At 30.8% G+C, this 19,358-nt stretch overlaps 2 protein-coding genes across 6 annotated transcripts; both read right to left on the reverse strand.

Annotated features, from left to right (window-relative positions):
- Positions 1-103: 103 nt before the first annotated feature.
- On the reverse strand, positions 104-6,584 carry LOC113860711 (casein kinase 1-like protein HD16). Of its 2 annotated transcripts, none has more exons than XM_027493208.1 (16): positions 6,034-6,584; positions 5,805-5,933; positions 5,646-5,719; positions 5,466-5,535; positions 5,324-5,379; positions 4,699-4,770; positions 4,458-4,552; positions 4,304-4,370; positions 4,025-4,154; positions 3,462-3,680; positions 2,424-2,554; positions 1,673-1,847; positions 1,490-1,580; positions 1,173-1,330; positions 597-785; positions 104-511 (listed from the first exon to the last, which is right to left on the reverse strand). In XM_027493208.1, exons 1-16 carry the CDS (start codon positions 6,361-6,363, stop codon positions 452-454), a joined length of 2,046 nt encoding a protein of 681 aa, XP_027349009.1. In that variant the 5' UTR covers positions 6,364-6,584; the 3' UTR covers positions 104-451. The 2 variants fall into 2 exon arrangements, with proteins under 2 accessions (XP_027349009.1, XP_027349010.1); XM_027493209.1 differs by having other exon boundaries at positions 3,450-3,680; positions 6,034-6,556.
- A 7,218-nt stretch (positions 6,585-13,802) lies between these two features.
- On the reverse strand, positions 13,803-18,069 carry LOC113860714 (transcription initiation factor TFIID subunit 10). 4 transcript variants are annotated; one of them, XM_027493213.1, is made up of 8 exons: positions 17,954-18,001; positions 17,718-17,828; positions 17,563-17,627; positions 16,258-16,320; positions 15,566-15,623; positions 15,440-15,490; positions 14,484-14,612; positions 13,803-14,293 (listed from the first exon to the last, which is right to left on the reverse strand). In XM_027493213.1, the coding sequence occupies exons 2-7, from the start codon at positions 17,808-17,810 to the stop codon at positions 14,532-14,534; spliced, it is 411 nt and encodes a 136-aa protein (XP_027349014.1). In that variant the 5' UTR covers positions 17,811-17,828; positions 17,954-18,001; the 3' UTR covers positions 13,803-14,293; positions 14,484-14,531. The 4 variants fall into 4 exon arrangements, with proteins under 4 accessions (XP_027349014.1, XP_027349015.1, XP_027349012.1 ...); XM_027493214.1 differs by having other exon boundaries at positions 13,899-14,293; positions 17,718-17,825; positions 17,960-18,000; XM_027493211.1 differs by having other exon boundaries at positions 14,127-14,293; positions 17,960-18,069.
- Positions 18,070-19,358: the final 1,289 nt, after the last annotated feature.

The following is a 19,358-nucleotide window of genomic DNA, read 5'->3' on the forward strand; positions in this document are numbered from 1 at the left end:
ATACCCGTGAAGTTTTTTAATGCCCTCCATGGGTAATGGGTAACAGCATACAAAAGCATATCCCAATAAACGAGTATACCCCGCGAATGGGAAGGGAAATTATAGTTAATATTAGACCCTTTATTCACAATGAAAGATATCCATACAAGTTTTTTTTTTTATTAGACTCGTCAGGGAAACAATCTTCAAAATCATACAAAAATTTTGATAGAACCTACATATACATATTGGAGGAACATATAAAGCTAAGCTGTATACATCAACAGCCACATCCCCCAACCAAAGAACTTGTAATGGATTGGGAGGGGGGAAATACAACTATATTACTGGCAAAGATACAATTCCCTGCTTACACAACTAGCTTTAAACAAAGAGCAAGTTATATATAATTAACGCAATTGAAAAATATATAATTTCACAGTCAACAAAATACTTTGACCTCTAAAGGAAATCAGCATACTGTGCGCCCATAGCACAAACAAGCAAGATAAAGGTTTTTTGACCATTTTTCCTGAACATAAAACAGAACCAAAATGTAAAAAATCAGTTATGCTATTGACTTTACAAAATCAATTAATTCGTTCATCGACCCTTACCTTAACATGTGTGCTAGGAAATTGAGACGTACGCAGAGTTTCCTGGGTTTCATCTCCTGGCCTGCGCCTTGGAATGCTTAATATAAGAGCAGATTGATCCCATGTAGCAGCAGTTGCTGTAATCCTGTACCCATTATCCCAACGTCTGTGGATTCCCTCACTAGGATAGAGAAAATCTAGTTCAACAACCTACATTTAAAAGGTGGATGATGAGACAGTAAGGATTATGCATGTCATGGAGCCAATCATTGCAGTGCAGACAATTTCATCCAAAAAGAAGAACTCTATAAAGTTTGGAAACATTAGAAAAAACAATGGAAAACTGCTCTATAAAGTTTGGACACATTTTAAACTCTGACACAAGATGAGAGCTATTAGATAAGTAGCACTAATACAAAGAAAAGAGGATTTCAGGGTACACGTTTTGGAATATCACTTTGAAACCAAATCTAGGCCATGCAATGTTAGATATACTCTAGAATACAGAACATTCTGAAAGTAGGGAGAACAAATCTCAAATAAAGCAAAAAGGCTTGGTTACAAATCATACAGTAGAGTTCAAAATAAACAGCAAACCTGATCACTGAATCCAGCATTTCGAGACATAACAACACCCCAGCGACTTCCAGCAGTGGCCATTGAGGTCACATGAAACCCTTCTCTCCACTTCTTGTTTATCCATTTGAAGGGGAATGAATCACTTACTTTGTATGATTGTTGCGTATACTGTGTGCCTGCACAGATTTGACAAGTTGCACAAAATCAGATATAGCAACACCAATCTTTGTATAATGTAAGGCTCTACATAAACCCAGATCTTTATCCAAATTAAAGCACCACATGAGATCTTTATCCAGTTTCATTATTTGTAAAAACCAACTTAACAAACAGACCTTTTGACATCACCACAAGAGAGCTTCCATTATTAGCTCCAGCAATAGAAGTTATGTAATAGTTCTTCTCCCACTGCTCCATAATCCATTCCTGAAAAGAAACAGAATCACATGGGCATGTTTCTTCAAATGAAAAAGATAACGAAGTACATGACATCTAATGATGTGATCATACAATTTCACCTTGTGTAAGAAAAATGGTGACAACTTATAAACTTGAGTTGTAAAACCAGTTCCAGCATCCATAATAAGTGCCCACAGATTGGAACAAGAAGCCACACAACTAATAAGAAGGCCATCTGCAATCCCTCTCTCCACATGCTGTGCTAATCTTGTATCCGCTACATTGTAATGATACCTAACATAAAACCAATGCAAAAATCATAACAAAATGATCATACAAAATACTCCAAGCAGTGGACAATTTTGCCTTCCAGTTAAAGCTGTAAATTTGTGCAGATCAAGCACTGCACTCTTGGTAAAATCAGCACTAGATCCACTATTCTAGCTTCAAGAGTTGAGCAAGATGAACTTTGCTACTATTGATACTGCAGCATTTAGTCTATTGCATGTATGAAAATCATAACCACTGCCAGGAAGCTTGACATTTACATGACTACATTATCATGGAAGGACCCATTAAGTTCAACAACTTGAAGGACTCAACTTTTGTATAACAAAGAAAACTGCCAGATCAAAAATGGCTTCAAAATACACTAATAGAGAACAGGGCCTGGATCATTTAGATGTAATTATATGCTGAAATATGATATTGAACAAGTGAATTGATATTAAAGGTTGAGACAATATAAGAGTAAAAACATTTCTTTGATTTGAAAAACATTTTTTACAATATTAATATAATGTAAAGTGCATAGAGATCTAATTGCTCAATTATAAGAAACCACTACAAAGAGTGAAAATGCAGCTCTACCTTTGCTTCATTGGTAGTCTTGCATTATAAACTGAAATCCATTGTGTAGCAGGAACCCCCAAACGAACCTTCTTTTTGGGCTGTGAATCATCCTCTTCCTCAATGTTCAATCTACCCCTCTTTTGCCCAACCTTATAAATTTTGTTCACAGGAATAAAGGATCATGAGAAATACAGAGACCAAAACATGATGATAAGAATAGAGCCAAAAAATAAGACACCTCTATGTTTGTAGGACAGGCAACAACTGTTATCAGGGTTGCTCCATGTCCTACTAGCAACTGCACAGCATAGTTTCAGTATATATATCTTACTATATGTTTGTAACAAATGTAAAGCTTAGTAAGCTTTAACTAAAGGGTCAGTACCAAAATATAAAAAAATATCCAAAATTTTGACTGTATATTTGAGTAATTTAGAGTATCATAGGTTATCTCTAACAGTTAATTTCGATATTGACTAATATTGCTTGGTCCGCTTGGATTGGTTTGCCCATTTCCTTATATTTCATGATTTATTTCCTTATTTAATTTAATTAATATTATGATCTAGTATGTATAAATATGGGTCTTTATACTTTGCATCACATAGTAACACATCAAATCAAATAAATATCAATAACAGAGTATTCATATTCTTTTATCTCCTGTTCCTCTCTCTATATCTGGAACAAGAACTACTGCAACTTCAGCCCAGGCCCATTAAGCCTTGAGGCAGTTTCCTAATTATCTGTGTGCAATACAGTGCAGCGATTAGTAGGATATTTGACCCTAATTAAGGTTACAGCAATTTCTGCCCATGTCCATTATGCCTTGTGGCAGTTTTCTAGTAGTACTTGTGTCAGTGCAGTGCACCAAGTCAGCAACTAATTGTCATATTTACTGTATTTATTGTGCATAATTAATTTTCCTAAAATGGACCACATGGCTTAAGAAAAATAACCAATTTGTTTCTGTACACTGCAGTATCCATATTTTGATATAATAAAAGACATGAAGACTTATAGAAAAACTGACTCTAAAATCACATTAATGATTACCTTTTGAGCACCTTCAGTATTAATTGGCCGCAATGCAGGATTCGGTCCAAGCATACCATCAAACAAAGATATTAGCTTCGAATAATTAGGTTCTTCATCGAATTTCATGTTCACTACAATCTCAAGGAAATGTCTAAAAGGAGGAGGACAGAAACAGCATAGCATTTCAGGGGATGTTCCCATCTTCTTTTTGCAAACAAGAAAGGATTTGTTATCACCCTAAAACAAAGATAATATCAGATTAAAACAATATGTCAAGAAATTCAATCACCGTAGTAAGCATCAGAACAGAAGGATTAAGTAAATCCTAAATTCGAAAGAACATGACCATATGACTAAATTATTCTTTTCTAGAGTGTATATGTCATTAATAATTAAAACTTCATTTCTTGAACAAAGAATAGTTACCTAGCACTAGTTTAGAGGGAGAAGGACAAAGTAGGAAAAAGGTAATGTGTTTACCTGGCACTGTAAAACAATACAGTTTGGAAAAAAATTTGCTAAAATGACACTTGTCTCATAATGGAGGCAGTACATGATGATAATATAAAATATGTATATACCTGATAACCTTGCCAAGGTAACCGGCCTTTATGAAGGAAGATGAGTGTATACGCAAGAGATTCAAGATCATCCCTTCTACTAGCAGTTCTTCCCAAATGTGCATGAACACTGGCATATCGAACAGTCCCTCTACAAAAATTTAGAAAATAAGCCTCAAGAACAATGATACCAATGAAATACAAAGAAAAAAACAACATAATAAAAAAGGAGTGGAAAAGATAATAGCAACCAGTAGCATTTAAGAGAAAAACAACGAGGAAAAGAAGGAAAAAGGTTACCTAAACATATCAGGGCGTTGATCATAATCCACATGCTGCCCACTGGAGCTGTCTCTCCACTTTGTTGCTGCAAAACAATGCTTACATAAGAAAGGTAAAAAAGCAGAGTGAAAATACAAATGAAACTTATCATCCTTGAATTCAAACTACTAACCTAATCCAAGGTCTACAAGAAACAATTTCTTCTCTTGTGGTGTCGCTGGCTGACCTAATAAAAAGTTCTCTGGTTTTACATCTCCATGCACATATCTATGATGAACAATGGGAACCAGAATATCATGTTCAGAAACCAAAAAATTCAAACTAAATCAATATAAGAACTTACAACTCACTCAAGGTATGAAAAATCCAGTAGAAAAAGATTGAATATAAAATATGTTTTGCAAATAGCATACCCTCTTGAGTGCATCTTCTCCAGGATTGACAGGGACTCAACAGCAATACATGCAACCATTTCCGCAGACATCCTATGCAGTCAAAAGACGAGCAATAACAGAATTTCAAAGAAAAAACAAGGAATAAAGTAATCACTGCAGAAAAGGAAAAGCTAAAAAAAAGTGACACACCCAGAAGTAATGCAGTAGAAGGCATAAACACAACTTTGAAGCAAAAAACTACGCATCTTATATGTCATTAATGGATATAATGGATTCAAGTTAAGTTTCATAAGTATTCCATGATGCAATCATTTACATCAAAAAAGGAAATCAATATTTGCTCCCCAAACTTAATGGAGAAAAGAAAACCAAAGGTTGACACCACAAAGAATTTAGTACAATCAATCATCTACAACTATTGCAACTCTAACTTTTTTCTCTCCAGTTTTCTAGTATATTTAGTTACCTATGCATGTGGAAGAAAATGAAACTAAAATTGGAATCACCTAACTTCAACATACACCTAAACAAAGAAAGCTTATAAACACACAAAATCAATCACAATAGCCCTTGTTTTAAAACACAAGACCTATAATAAAATAGCAGATAGCCAGATACAATATACAGGTTAGCTAATACTCACGCCTGGCTGGAGGAATTCCATACGTCCCACAAGCTTGGACCAAGCATGTCCATAACCTGCATGTATACCCCCAAAAAAAAAAAAAAAGTTTAATGGTTAAGTTGGCAATGAGAAAATACAATTAATGTTGTGTGGATCATACCATTACGTAATATTCTCCTTGTCTCCCTTTATAATGTACTTTAGGTATTCCATGACTGCCACCAAGGGTGCTTTAAACAAAATATTAAAAAACAAATCTCAGGCAAATTTATTACAACACAAATCTAGCATATAATCGCAAGCCAATCAACAATAACAAAACAATAAACAGATCACCTACTTGTACACTTGCCACTCATAAGGAGGGCCATAGTTACAGCCTTTACTGTTTCTATGTTCAAATTTCAGAGCCACCTGAAATACAAAAGATAGCAATCAAGTCAGAGCAACACAAAATTCCTCAACATTATACAATCCTACGGTAACAGGAGAAGCATACCTCAGTGGCGCCAGGACCAGAAGCACGGTCATTACCACCGGTAACTCGACGGCCAACAAAAACCTGTCCAAACCCACCTTTACCCAGCTTTCTCTCCACTTTGTACACAGGTGATCCTCCTACTTGAACCTTTCGGATATTTTTAAAAAATTTAAATTAAACAATTAATAAATTAATCCACTAATTACGTATTAAGGAAAACAAAAAAGCAAAAAAATGAAGCAAATACCCTCTCGGGAAAAGGAGCAGCGTTGGTATCATCTTCTTGAGCAACGCCTTTGTTAGCACTCAAACCGCCACTATCATCGCCCATCGCGCCTTCAATTTCTTCCTTATCCTTCTTCGTGTGGCTGTCAGGCTCCGATATCACGATCACCGGCTTTTCCTGTTCCAATTTCTTCGTTGCCAACCGAGTCCTCGGCCTCTCTGCCGCCGCCGCTGCCTCCCTGGCGACTGCAGCACGAGTCTTGACGTATTTTCCCGCCGGAGACGGTGGTTCGGAGCTTCTACGACCTACCGGAGCACGACGTCGTCGCGGTCCACTACGAAGCTCCGGCATTCTCCAAACCCATGCAATCGATTCACAGCGCCGAAAACGAAGTCGATCATTCTATGCCTCACGATGATGGATTCATGGCTCAAATTGCGAGTGAGTTTGAGAAAGAATGAGAGGATTAGGGCTAGGGTTTGATGGATGAGGAAAGTAAGAAAGTGTTGAAGATAATTGAAAAATGAATAATCCAAAGATGAAAACAATTTTACATTTTTTGTGACCCCACCACACTTCTTCTTCCATATTTATTTATTTATTTTTAGTCAGAGGTACGTAGCCGACATTCACATTGCATGATTGTTAGATCATAAAAAATCTATACAACTGTTTATTCATTACCTTAGATTGTCCCATCCCTGTCATTTAATTATTCATCTTAAATTAATTAATTAATATATCTCAGTAACTTCACTTCATTAAAGTATTTCACGCTTTTTATTTTTCAAATTTTACTAGAAAAAAATCTTGTACGATACATAAATAAATTATTATGTTATAATATAATATTATAATTAATAATTATAAAATTAAAAAATAATTATAATAATATTAAATTATTTTAAATTTTAAAACTAATTAATATATATTAATATTATTATTAATAAAATTATTTTATATATTGCATTACAATTTATAATATATTTCTAAATATTTATAAATTAACTTTTAAAGTAAAAAAAATTAGACTCAAATATTATTTTAATTTATAAAATTATAAATTTAATTCTATAAAATTTAAAAATACTCTTATGTAATAATATAACATATATACAAAAATTCATAATAAAAATAAATAAATTTTAATATATTTAAAATTTTTTAAGATAAAAAATTATTAAAAAATAAAATTATATATTCTATCTTATAAAATTATATAACACATAATTTAAAGATAAAAAATATTAATTCTTTTATTGAATAAATCTATTTTATGTTTTTGAAACCATATCATGTATTATAATTCAAACTTTTATTATTAAATTATATATTTTTTATTTAATTTATTATTTTAAAATTTAAAATATAAAATATTTTATATATTGTATTAAGACTTATAATATATTAAAAAAATATTTCGTAAAACTAAAACTATTAAAGGAATAAAAAAATATTCACTATATTTATAAATATTGAAAACATATTTTATTTTATAAAATTATATAACATATAATTTAAGAATAAAAATATATTAAATTCTCGTATTTAAATATAAAATTAATTATTTTTAATATAACAAAAATATAAAAATATTAAATACAAATTTTAATTATTTTTTAAAATAAATTATTTATAAAAATAAATATAACAGTTAAAAATAGTTTATATGTCTTTAAATATTATAAATATTATTAATAATAATTTAATTATAAATAAGTAAATATTTATATGTTACAGAAATTTATTTATATTGTATATTAAATTATTTTATTTTAAAATAAAAATTATAATTTAAATATAACAAATATATAATAATAAAATTATATAATATTGAATAATATCATATATTATTTGTTCACAATGATAATGAAAGACTTAAATTAAAGTGTGTTAATAATTTTTTTAAAAAAATTTAAAAGTTAAATTTATATATTCAAAATTTTGTCCATTTACATTACATTAGTAGAGAATATTATAGTTTAGATATATTAAAATATTAATAAATAACTTGATAACTAAACTTTAAAATAAAAAAAAGTCATATATAAATAAAAAGAAAATTAAATCTATAAAAATTAAATATTTAATTTATTTTTAATGATTAGATTACTTGTATTGTTGTATGACAAATGGCTGTATTAATGACATAAATTAATAGTATAATTTGAATAATAATACATTTAATTTTTTTTATGAAGAATAATACATTAGGTATCACTTCAATATGAGAAGATATTTATTTTTTTAAAAAAATCTTAAAATTTGATAAAAATAAATACATAATTTTTTAGAATAAAATAAGCCAAATGATTTTTTTTTTTTAAATATTCTTTATATGTTTAACTTACAATTACTTATATTTGGATAACTAATGTGATTAGTATAATTGTTAGAGAATTAAAACATAATTTTTTTTTAACAATGATAGAAAAACATTAATAATCATAATGTTATACTCTTTTAGTGTATATATATGTATAAATGTTATATACATACATATTTTTATTAACAATGTGATGACTCCCTCTCTTTCTGAACCCTTACCCTTGCTAAGGGTGGATATTGTTGTTTGATTACGTGACGATTTCCTCTCAATTTGGAGGCCGTATATTTCGCAACTGCAACCTTATATTTTCCAATGCCAACTCTTGTTCCATTATGTAATGACTCCCTCTTATTCTCAGCCCTTTCAGATTCTACAAATACAAGAAACAATAACACAAGACAGGTGGGACCAAGAGTATACAAGTTGTTTCCACTTGCATATTTTCTGTATCGATCCATGTCATCGTTTGTAAGTTAGCTCTTCCATCTAACAAGTCTTTTTGCACAAGTTGATATCCACTTGTCAAAGCTCCCACAAGGGTACATTACCATTAGCATCTGTATGCATAAGAATAAAGGTACAAGAAATAATTAGAATTAATTTGCAGTATTCAAATCACACTTTACAATTTTGCAATGAATTTTTGTCAAAGAATTTTTCACTAACCTATTTACAACGAATTTTTGTAACTAAATTTAGGACTGGGCAAAAAGTCCAGTTCTATAAGTCTAATCTATAATCAATACTAATTTAACTAAAGAAATGAATGTTACTTAGAAATAGTAGATTAACTATCCTCAACTGACTTAAGGAACATGCAAATGGTAAGATGTTTAACTGAAACTAATAACATTAGCAGAGGACGAAATGAAGTCCAAGAAGAACCAAGATTTCATGTAACTAATAACAATTTTACTACAGTTGAGAACTAATGAACGGGTGTCTTTTTCAATATATCCAGTGTTAAATTTGATTATTATATCCAAATAAATGAACACTCAAACAAAATCGCTAGTCCACTCCAACCAAGGATAACGCTTCTCTCGAAACGTCATTATGAATAAGACTATCCATCCAAGGTAAACTCTTACGATACTGATAAAACTTTCCCATTCATACTTGCAAACGAAATTTGTAAACGCACGATTAACATCCAATATAATATAATATTATGTCATTTAACACGTCAAATTTCTTAAGTTTCTTGCTTAGAAACACTGTTAAAACTTCATAATTTTGCGACAGATTTTTGCCAAAGAATTTGTCACTAACCTATTTGCGACGGATTTTGTGACTAAATTTACGACTAGGCAAAAAGTCTATTTTCATAAGTCTAATCCATAACCAATATTAATTTAACTAAAAAAATGAATGTTACTTAGAAAGAAATACGTAAATTAACTCTTTTGGGAAGAAAACATGTAAATGGTAAGATGCTTAATTGAAACATAACACTAGCAGAGTCTAAGAAGAATCAAGATTTTATGTAACTAATAACAATCCTACTACAATTGAGAACTAACGAATGGATGTCTTTGTCAGTGTATCCGGTGTTAAATTTGATTATTATATCCAGGTAAATGAACACTCTAGCAAAATTGCTGGTAAAATACATTTCATTTTTAAAGAACGTAAAATACTTATCTTCAAATATAACAGAATACATTTCAAACAAAATTTCTAAGCACAACAAGTTATTCTTGTGTTCTCTGATGCAAAATATATTTCATTTTTAAAGAAAGTAAAATACTTATCTTCAAATATAGATCAAACAAGTCCTCTAATAAGATGCACCATGGCATGAACAATATCAACTAGGGTGAATTATTTTTTTCCCAAAAGAATCATATTAACATTCAAGAATCTAGGTGTCTTGATAAAAATCAAATGTTTGTCACTGCACATAATGAAATTCTCATAGCTTGCATGAGTCACGGAATGTTAATTTATATAAGGAATGAAGAGTTGCTAATAAACTTTTTACCTCTAACAATGATACATAGCCACCATAAACACCAGTTATACCATACTCAATATATTTTCTTAATTAAGTTTCTTTACATATAAACTATAAACCATGCAAACATGTAATTTTTAAAGTTACACCTAAATTTTTATTGATCAACTACAAGATTAGAATTGTCTTCACCGCGTCTACGGCCATTTCGAAACTCTGCGATAACTCTCAAGAAATTGTTATTTTCACTTGCGTTTTCTCTATATATAAACTATTAGCCCTGCAAAAATGTAATTTTTAAAATCACACCTAAATTTTCATTGATCAACTACAAGATTAGAATTGTCTTCACCGGTTCTACGACCATTCTCATACTTTGCGATGTCTCTCAAAAAATTATTATTTTCACCTGCATCTTTTCCGTATCGATCGATGTTACCGTTTTCAAGTTAGCTCCTGCATCTAACAAGTCTTTTTGCACAAGTTGATGTCCACTTGTCAAAGCTTCCACAAGGGTACATTACCATTAGCATCTGTATGCATAAGAATAAAGGTATAGGAAATAATTAGAATTGTTTTGCAGTAATCCAATCAAACTTCACAATTTTGCGACGGATTTTTGCCAAAGAATTTGTCACTAATCTATTTGCGACAAATTTTGTGACTAAATTTAGGACGGGGCGAAAAGTCCAGTTTTATAAGTCTAATCCATAACCAATATTAATTTAATTTAAGAAATGAATGTTACTTAGAAATGCGTAGATTAACTCTCCTCAACTGACTTAGGGAAGAGAACGCATAAAACATGCAAATGGTAAGATGTTTAACTGAAACTAATAACATTAGCAGAGGATGAAATGAAGTCCAAGAAGAACCAAGATTTCATGTAACTAATAACAATTTTACTACAGTTGAGAACTAATGAACGGGTGTCTTTTTCAATGTATCCAGTGTTAAATTTGATTATTATATCCAAATAAATGAACACTCAAACAAAATCGCTAGTCCACTCCAACCAAGGATAACGCTTCTCTCGAAACGTCATTATGAATAAGACTATCCATCCAAGGTAAACTCTTACAATACTGATAAAACTTTCCCATTCATACTTGCAAACGAAATTTGTAAACGCACGATTAACATCCAATATAATATAATATTATGTCATTTAACACGTCAAATTTCTTAAGTTTCTTGCTTGGAAACACTGTTAAAACTTCATAATTTTGCGACAGATTTTTGTCAAAGAATTTGTCACTAACCTATTTTCTACGGATTTTGTGACTAAATTTACGATTAGGCAAAAAGTCTATTTTCATAAGTCTAATCCATAACCAATATTAATTTAACTAAAAAAATGAATGTTACTTAGAAAGAAATACGTAAATTAACTCTTTTGGGAAGAAAACATGTAAATGGTAAGATGCTTAATTGAAACATAACACTAGCAGAGTCCAAGAAGAATCAAGATTTTATGTAACTAATAACAATCCTACTTACAATTGAGAACTAACCTATCTGCGACAAATTTTGTGACTAAATTTAGGATTGAGCAAAAAGTCTTGTTTTATAAGTCTAATGCATAACCAATATTAATTTAACTAAAAAAATAAATGTTACTTAGAAATACGTAGATTAACTCTCCTCATCTGACTTAGAAAAGAAAACATGTAAAACATTTAAATGGAAGATACTTAACTGGAACTAATAACAGTAGTAGAGGGCGAAATAAAGTCCAAGATATCCAGGTAAATGATCACTTTAACAAAATCGCTAGTCCACTCCAGCCAAGGATAACGCTCTTTGTGGAACGTCATTTTGACTTAGATTATCCATACAACATAAACTCCGACGATACTAATAAAATTTTTCCATCCACACCTGCAAATGAAAGTTCTAAACACAATTAACATGCAATATAATATAATATTACATCATTTAACAAAATTTTATGGTAATATACCTGTACCACCATTTATTAAGATCCAATGGAAAATAATTGAAAATATATATATATATATATATATAAATTTTATATTCTATATAATAATATATAAAATAATTAATAGAAATCAAATAGTTTTTGCTTAGAGAAATCAAATAATTAATAGAAACAAAAAAATTTTTTTTGGTCTAAAGATACTATTAAAATTTTACAAATTTGTGACGTATTTTGTGACTAAACTTAGGACTGGTCAAAAATCTAATTTTATAAGTTTAATCCTCAATATTAAATTTAAAAATCTAGATCTATATTAAACTAGTTTTTTTTATTAACTATATCGGTATAACCGATTTATATTTATATTTAAAAAATTACTTATGTGTTGATAATTGTTAGAGAATTAAAAGATAAAAAAAATTAACAATGATAATAAGAAAATATTAATAATCATAATTTTATACTTTTTTAATGTATTATATTTATATATATATATATATAAAACTGTAAATATTATGCAAATACATGTTCTTTAAGAAAATAATTTATAAATTTAAAATATTTACTATTGTTTCTCAAGTTTATTTAAGTAAGACTGGAAACATAAATTATGAGTATGCAAAATTTAGATTTACTTGCACTCTATCCTTTTTTTTGTTCTCTCCCTTCTTTTTCTTTTTATTGTTTAGAAAAGTTTTAAATCATACTATTTGTTATTAACACAAAATTTTATAACATGCAAAGTTGATTACATAGTAAAAAATTGTCTAACATACTTCGCACAAAAATAAGCTGCTTATAGGTGCTCCAAACAAAATCTATCTTTTTTCATTTTAATTCCTTTTTAACTCCATATAGCTACTTTTGTTTTTTTTTATTATAATACCACTACCATATCTCTTCATTCATGCCCAAACAACCGATAGCAACAATAGAATGTCAATAAAAGATTTTTCTAAAAAAATAATAAAAAACCTTAGGTGCATCACATTACCCGTTCATTTGCTTTATAATATCTACGAAAGTTTTATAATATCTACAGAAGTAAAACTTCGAGGAAAGATTATATAGAGAATAAAAAAAAAAGATTAATTTTATCTCAACACACATATTTCTTTATTGGAGTCGCAAAAAATTAATTTTATCTCTACACACGTATTTCTCTATTGGCATCGCAGAAAAGTTTAGATTTTGTTTTGATCTAACTATATTTTAGAAGCCCAAATGCATATTTACCCACTTAAATATTACGTGGATGAGAACTAATAAGATGCAATATGATCCATATTTGAATTATGTGATATGCCAATTCTTCCATTTCCCAGCTAACAAAAATACGATGAAGTTTATATTTATTGGTCAAAGCTAAAACTTTAATGTATAATAAGTTGTATCGTTGACAAATGTTAAAAAAGTATGGCAGTTTTGTTAGATAAATAACAAAAAACATAACCCTGGAAACATTTTCTTTCGAATAATTCGTTCTTATTTTTATTAAAAATTGATTATTATGCATCTACTTACGGAAGCAATTACAAAAGTCTTCTTTGGATTAGCGATACAGGTCAATCGCGATATTATTATATAAATAAGGTCTTCAGAGTTGATTTTAAGGAGGACGAAGGGCGAACAAATAACAAACCAACACCAAATGGGAGAACAATGCTGCAAACTAATTGCAAGTGTTTCACAAATAAAGTCACGATATACCTTGATCTGTTTTCTTGAGAAATGATTACTTGAAAATGAATGAACCCATCAGCATTTATGCCTTTTCCAATGCATTGTATCAAATCTCATATTTTATGAAAATTCAAAACGTGACACTAACGGGCATTGTTTTTTTTTAAAAAGGGCGACATAAAGGAACTTGCTGATAGAGTAGACTAGTTCATTGCTGATAGAGTACTCCCACAAACCAGAGTCACGAGATATTTCAAGCACCTTTAATGTTAGTAGCGAACAATTGCAGTATTTTGGCGGCGTTGAAAAGAGGTTGCTATAATTTGAGCATCATATCATAAAAATCATTCCACTAGCAACCATGTAACTCCTACAAAACAAATTTAGCAACTGGTTAAATACATAGAATGACACAAATTCAACCCAGTAAAACAACATGTATAAACTACATAAAATGGGCACAGTGGGCTATGACTTCAGATACAGAACACATGACTAGAGAACTAGCAACTTGTCCATAGACTGAACTCAATTCAGCATTCAAATGTAGTATTACTTACTAAATACAAGAATGTAGAAGCCTGAACCCATATATAAACAAAAAGGACTCATTCATCTCTTGTAGCCGGATCCAATCCAGTAGAAGGGCTATCAGCAAAATATTCTTGATGCCTTAAATTCACGCCATACTGTTCATAGAAGATAAATAAGCAGATTCAATGAAAGGAAATGTTAACATACCAGCAAAATTAATGAAAAACTAACAATATCTTTTCTTCTGGTCTTGGCTCAATTAATACCATAGCATTGATCCCAGAAGCAGCTTAAAAAAAGTGCAACAAAAACAGGACCAGAACACCTGCATGGGATGGCAGAAGTGATTATGGTTTGTGTCTGCTGGGGTGATGACCCAAGTTCATTCCCTTGGATTAGAATCCTTTTGGCAGAGGAGTTTACCCATTGTTCTCCCAGCTCAATGGGGAATGGGATCCTGGAGCTGGTCATGTTTACCCATGTCAAATGTCTGAGACTGACCTAAACCCTTTGTGAAGAAAGAATCCACCCAGAAAAGAGAAAAAAAGTCTAGCCCAGTTGGTTAGACTGGGTCAAAAACAGGGAAACTTAAAGACCCAAAGAACTAATTCAAACAGTTCTTCTACCCACCGTGCCTAGTGAGTATTAGCTACAGTACAATTGCCATCTCTAAATTTGCAACACAGCAACAAGCTAAGAACAACTGAGCAATAGAATGTAAAGGGAGTGGAACCATTGATATTAAGAGCCAAAGACCAGGGCTGCTGACTGTATGCAATAGCTAGGTTAGCTAGCAAAGAAAGCTTAAAAAGACGAACAGGGTGTTACAAACTGATCTACACACACACGCACACATAGCGGAGTGTCATTTTGAGGGTCTGTGTAAAGCATAAAGAATACAAATAGTAGATTGCAAGTGTTATACACTTACAATGATGAGAGAGGAAACTTTTGTCCATTCAAAATAGAGAACTATTCTTACCTCTCGCAATGCCTTTGATAGGTCTTCCATGGTCAAAACTAGGCGCTTATCCTGATATAATGAAATGTAAGTACCCGAAATATACAATGAATGTATAGACAAAACCAATTAAAAGTTGTCCAAAACCTTCTGCTGTTTGTCCCTTTTGTCTTTTGGAATTGTTGCCTGTCTTGCTTTGCAGTGCCTACAGTTAACATCTAGTCAACTCATCATGCCAGTACAGACATGTGAAAGAAAGGCAGGGCAACTAAATGCCTAATAACAAAGCACTTACGACTTAGCAAAAATAAATGGTAATGCACTCTTGTTAGATTTGATAATTGTCAAACCAAGAAACAAAATCAATCAGACACAAAAAAAAAAGCATTCAAAATACAAAAGTCAGCTACTGAATATTTAGGACAAGCCAAGTCAAGGAGGGGGGCATGTAGAGTCAGTCAACAGCCTTAATATTATATTTTCTAATTTACATTCTTCCTCTCATTGTAGTGTGTACATTTAAAGACCTTTACAAAAGGGAATAAAAGCACAAAAACCAAATGCAATTGTGCAGAAAATTCAATTGAATTATATCATTGAGTGAAACAATTTTCCATCAGGCACTCATCAACTTCACCCGCATGCATGAACTACCTTTTATCAAAAATTAAATACTGCTTGGGAAACTACAAAGAAAATTCTATCGAAGAACATTTCCCAAATTTAATATGCACATATACTCTGCTGTATGCAGAGATTCAGGGTTATTACTTAAAATAAACCAAAACAGAAGAAAGAAGGTAACGATTCAATAAAAAAGATAGGTTAAATGAACATACTGAAGTGCATCTCCTGCAACTTCAGCAACAAACTTCTGAGTGGCAACAGCTACCAGCCTAGTCCTGAAATAGTGACAAGCATTTATAGTCAATCACACAATAGATGGATGAGAAAAACAAGGGCTAAGAATCCAACTTAAGCAAAAATAAACCAATCAATAACACTTAACAAAAATGGAAGAAATGTTGATCCCTGTCAATTTCACAACAAAAACTTATTTTCAACTTTATTACAAGTATGAAACAACAATAAACAGCATGAAATTCAAAATAATTCCTCGGCAAGAGTAAAAAGAAACTGAGCCTAGATCTAATTTGATTTAGGTATAATGATGTCACCAGTATCATACGGATTCCATTTAGATAAAAGATTAACAAAGAAACAGCAAGACACATTAACATAAATAAAGACAGGAGTTAAAGTCTTGCATAGAAAGCATAAAAGAAATATAAGCTGTTAATCTCTTTATTTGTTTTAGATAACATATCTTCTATATCTCTAAACAACTTAAAAACTCTCAGATCAACATTTACAAAAGATTTGATGGGGTCCATGGCATAACTGGGTTCAAAGACCATATTTTTTCCCTCTCCATCCAGAGATCTATAATTTTTAGAGCAAATATGTAGAGATATCCAATGAGTTTATCACATTGATTGATCTAGCACTCAACATTTTGCGAAAACTTGAGTTAGGAAAAAACTCCCTAAAGAGAGAGAGGGAGAGCAAAATGATAGGCATATGAGAGGCATTAAAAAGTAGAATAATAAGGACGATACAACCCATGATAGAGTAGCAGAAAATGTGAGTCCGATCAGCTCAAGACAAGAAAATGGATTCAAATAAATACAAGAAGCCCAACAAGCACGATGGCTTAATCAAACTGCCACACAGGTGTAAATTTCATATGCATTAGCTAAAAGTCCAAAGTCCAAACTCCAGCAGAATGCAAAATGCAATTAACCAATCTTTTTTGGTCTTTAGAACTTTCCCTCACACCCTCTGGGTGTTAATTACACCCTTAACCCATCTTTTCTTTTTTAATGTTAAAAGAGAGACAGAGAAAGATGGAAAACAAATTCAATATCAAACACCATCTGAACAATTGAAGCCGAGACAGCTTGCTCAAGGGTAACTAGTATGAAATCATCACACCGCAGGAGAAACTCAATTGAAAGCATGGTAAAGAACTTGTTAACCTTGCATAAAATCCAATTCCACTTGTTCTTATTTTCTGAAACTAGCGAAGCAGCTAATAAGCATTGGTACGAAAATAAAAGAATAATAATTATAGGGGTACCCACAATCGAACATCAGGACATTGAAAACCGCTCTTGGCTAAGTAATGCTCCACCAATTCATCAGGTATCTAAATAAAGGGAAAAGGGGTCGTTTAAAATTAGGAACATGTGAAAAGAAGAAAATTAAAATAAAACAGTGAATGATAAGAGAAACTGACAGTGGGAGTATAATCCATTAAGGAAGAGAGGAAATCAGAGAGAGCAGCATCATCATCGTGCCTTCCTTCACTTGATTGCGGGTTGTGGTTCATCTTCGTTACCAATCACTACTGGAAGCACCGTACACAATAATAATCATTCAACAAATTCATAATTATAATATTGATAATGAAGCAAAGAGAAAAGAAAAACAAACACGATAGTGATGAACTTGGAAATTGGAATTCAAACCTACACTTACAAGTTCTTCTTTAGCTCCAACCCACTCCCTCTGTTCGTGCTACGATTATTCGATGGGGTGAATGGTCATGTTGGCAAATTTTTGGGCTTCGCTGGATCAACTCGGGCTAGGTCATGGCCCACTAAAAATTTAAACAAAAAAATCACTAAAAGATAAATTTCATTTAATGTGATTTGTATCCATATATAAAAAGACAATTTTTAAGTTATTTTTTAAATATTTTTTTTTATTTTTAATTGTAATTAAAAATTTGTCTCAATAATTTATGATAATTTTTATTTTTATTTTTTTATCAAAACAAAGTTTAAATTTTAATTAAAAATATTTTTAAAAATACTTAATAAATTGTACTTTAAGTTTTATTGTATATATAAAATTTATATATGAGAAGCATTTAAATCGATAAATTATTTGAACATGGAAACGTGAATACTTTTTTCATCATTCTCTAGATATTGTAATTGTTGTTTAATCTTATTATAAAAGTCATAATATGTCCAACATATATCGCAGCTTATTAAAGTAAAAAAATGGAAAGAAGTAACTTTCTTCCATGTCTACCGATTCATTCGGTTATCATTCAACAGTTTAAGTTAAATTGCCTGAAGGCCATTGCTTTCTTTAGCTAAAATATATATATTGATTTTTGTATCCACATATAATGATAAATGAAAACAAAAGTATATATGATTATAACAATCTTTTAGCTGCTACTTTTAATTATTAGAATTAGTAAACCGCAAGAATGTAGATTATATATTAGGATTAATTAACTACTTTTGTTGAAGACAAATGCATAAAATTAATTTTATAATTATACAGCATTGCTTAATTGGTGAATAACATTATTGAAGTACTTTATGAAAAATTTGAAAGTGAGAATCTAGTTTCTGTTTCAGTAGGTTCACAGATTCTGAGAGTCATTCGTATATTGTTAAATATTATCTTTGAAGTGTATATTTGTAATCAATCCAATATATATTTTTAAGTTCGTGTATAATAGTAATGTGTTGTTTTTCATTAGTTTAAGAATTATAAGAGAAGGCTGATAAATATACAAAACAAAAATAGAGGATTATCACGAGAAGCTTAAAAACAAACCAAGTTACTGACGATGTTATGTCACTGCAACAAGGACCTCTTGAAATAGATACAACGTTCATAGAAGAATATGTAAAATTGGTAGGTTCTCCCTGAATATGTCAGTCAGTATGAATGTGTTTCCTAGATTAGAAGTGGATGTTGAGGCTACTTATGTGGATTTAGACAAGTCATCCTAGGAGGGGTATTTACTTAACATTTCATAGTTAAGGCATGGTTTATTTCTATTTTCCAGCGCTCAGTTTGCTTATGGTGTGTTCCCAGTTTTCAGGATTAATTCATGACTTTATGGTATTTG

This window comes from Abrus precatorius, unplaced genomic scaffold (assembly GCF_003935025.1).
Source record: "Abrus precatorius isolate BTA unplaced genomic scaffold, Abrus_2018 Scaffold3, whole genome shotgun sequence".
In the NCBI taxonomy this organism is placed as follows: domain Eukaryota; kingdom Viridiplantae; phylum Streptophyta; class Magnoliopsida; order Fabales; family Fabaceae; genus Abrus; species Abrus precatorius.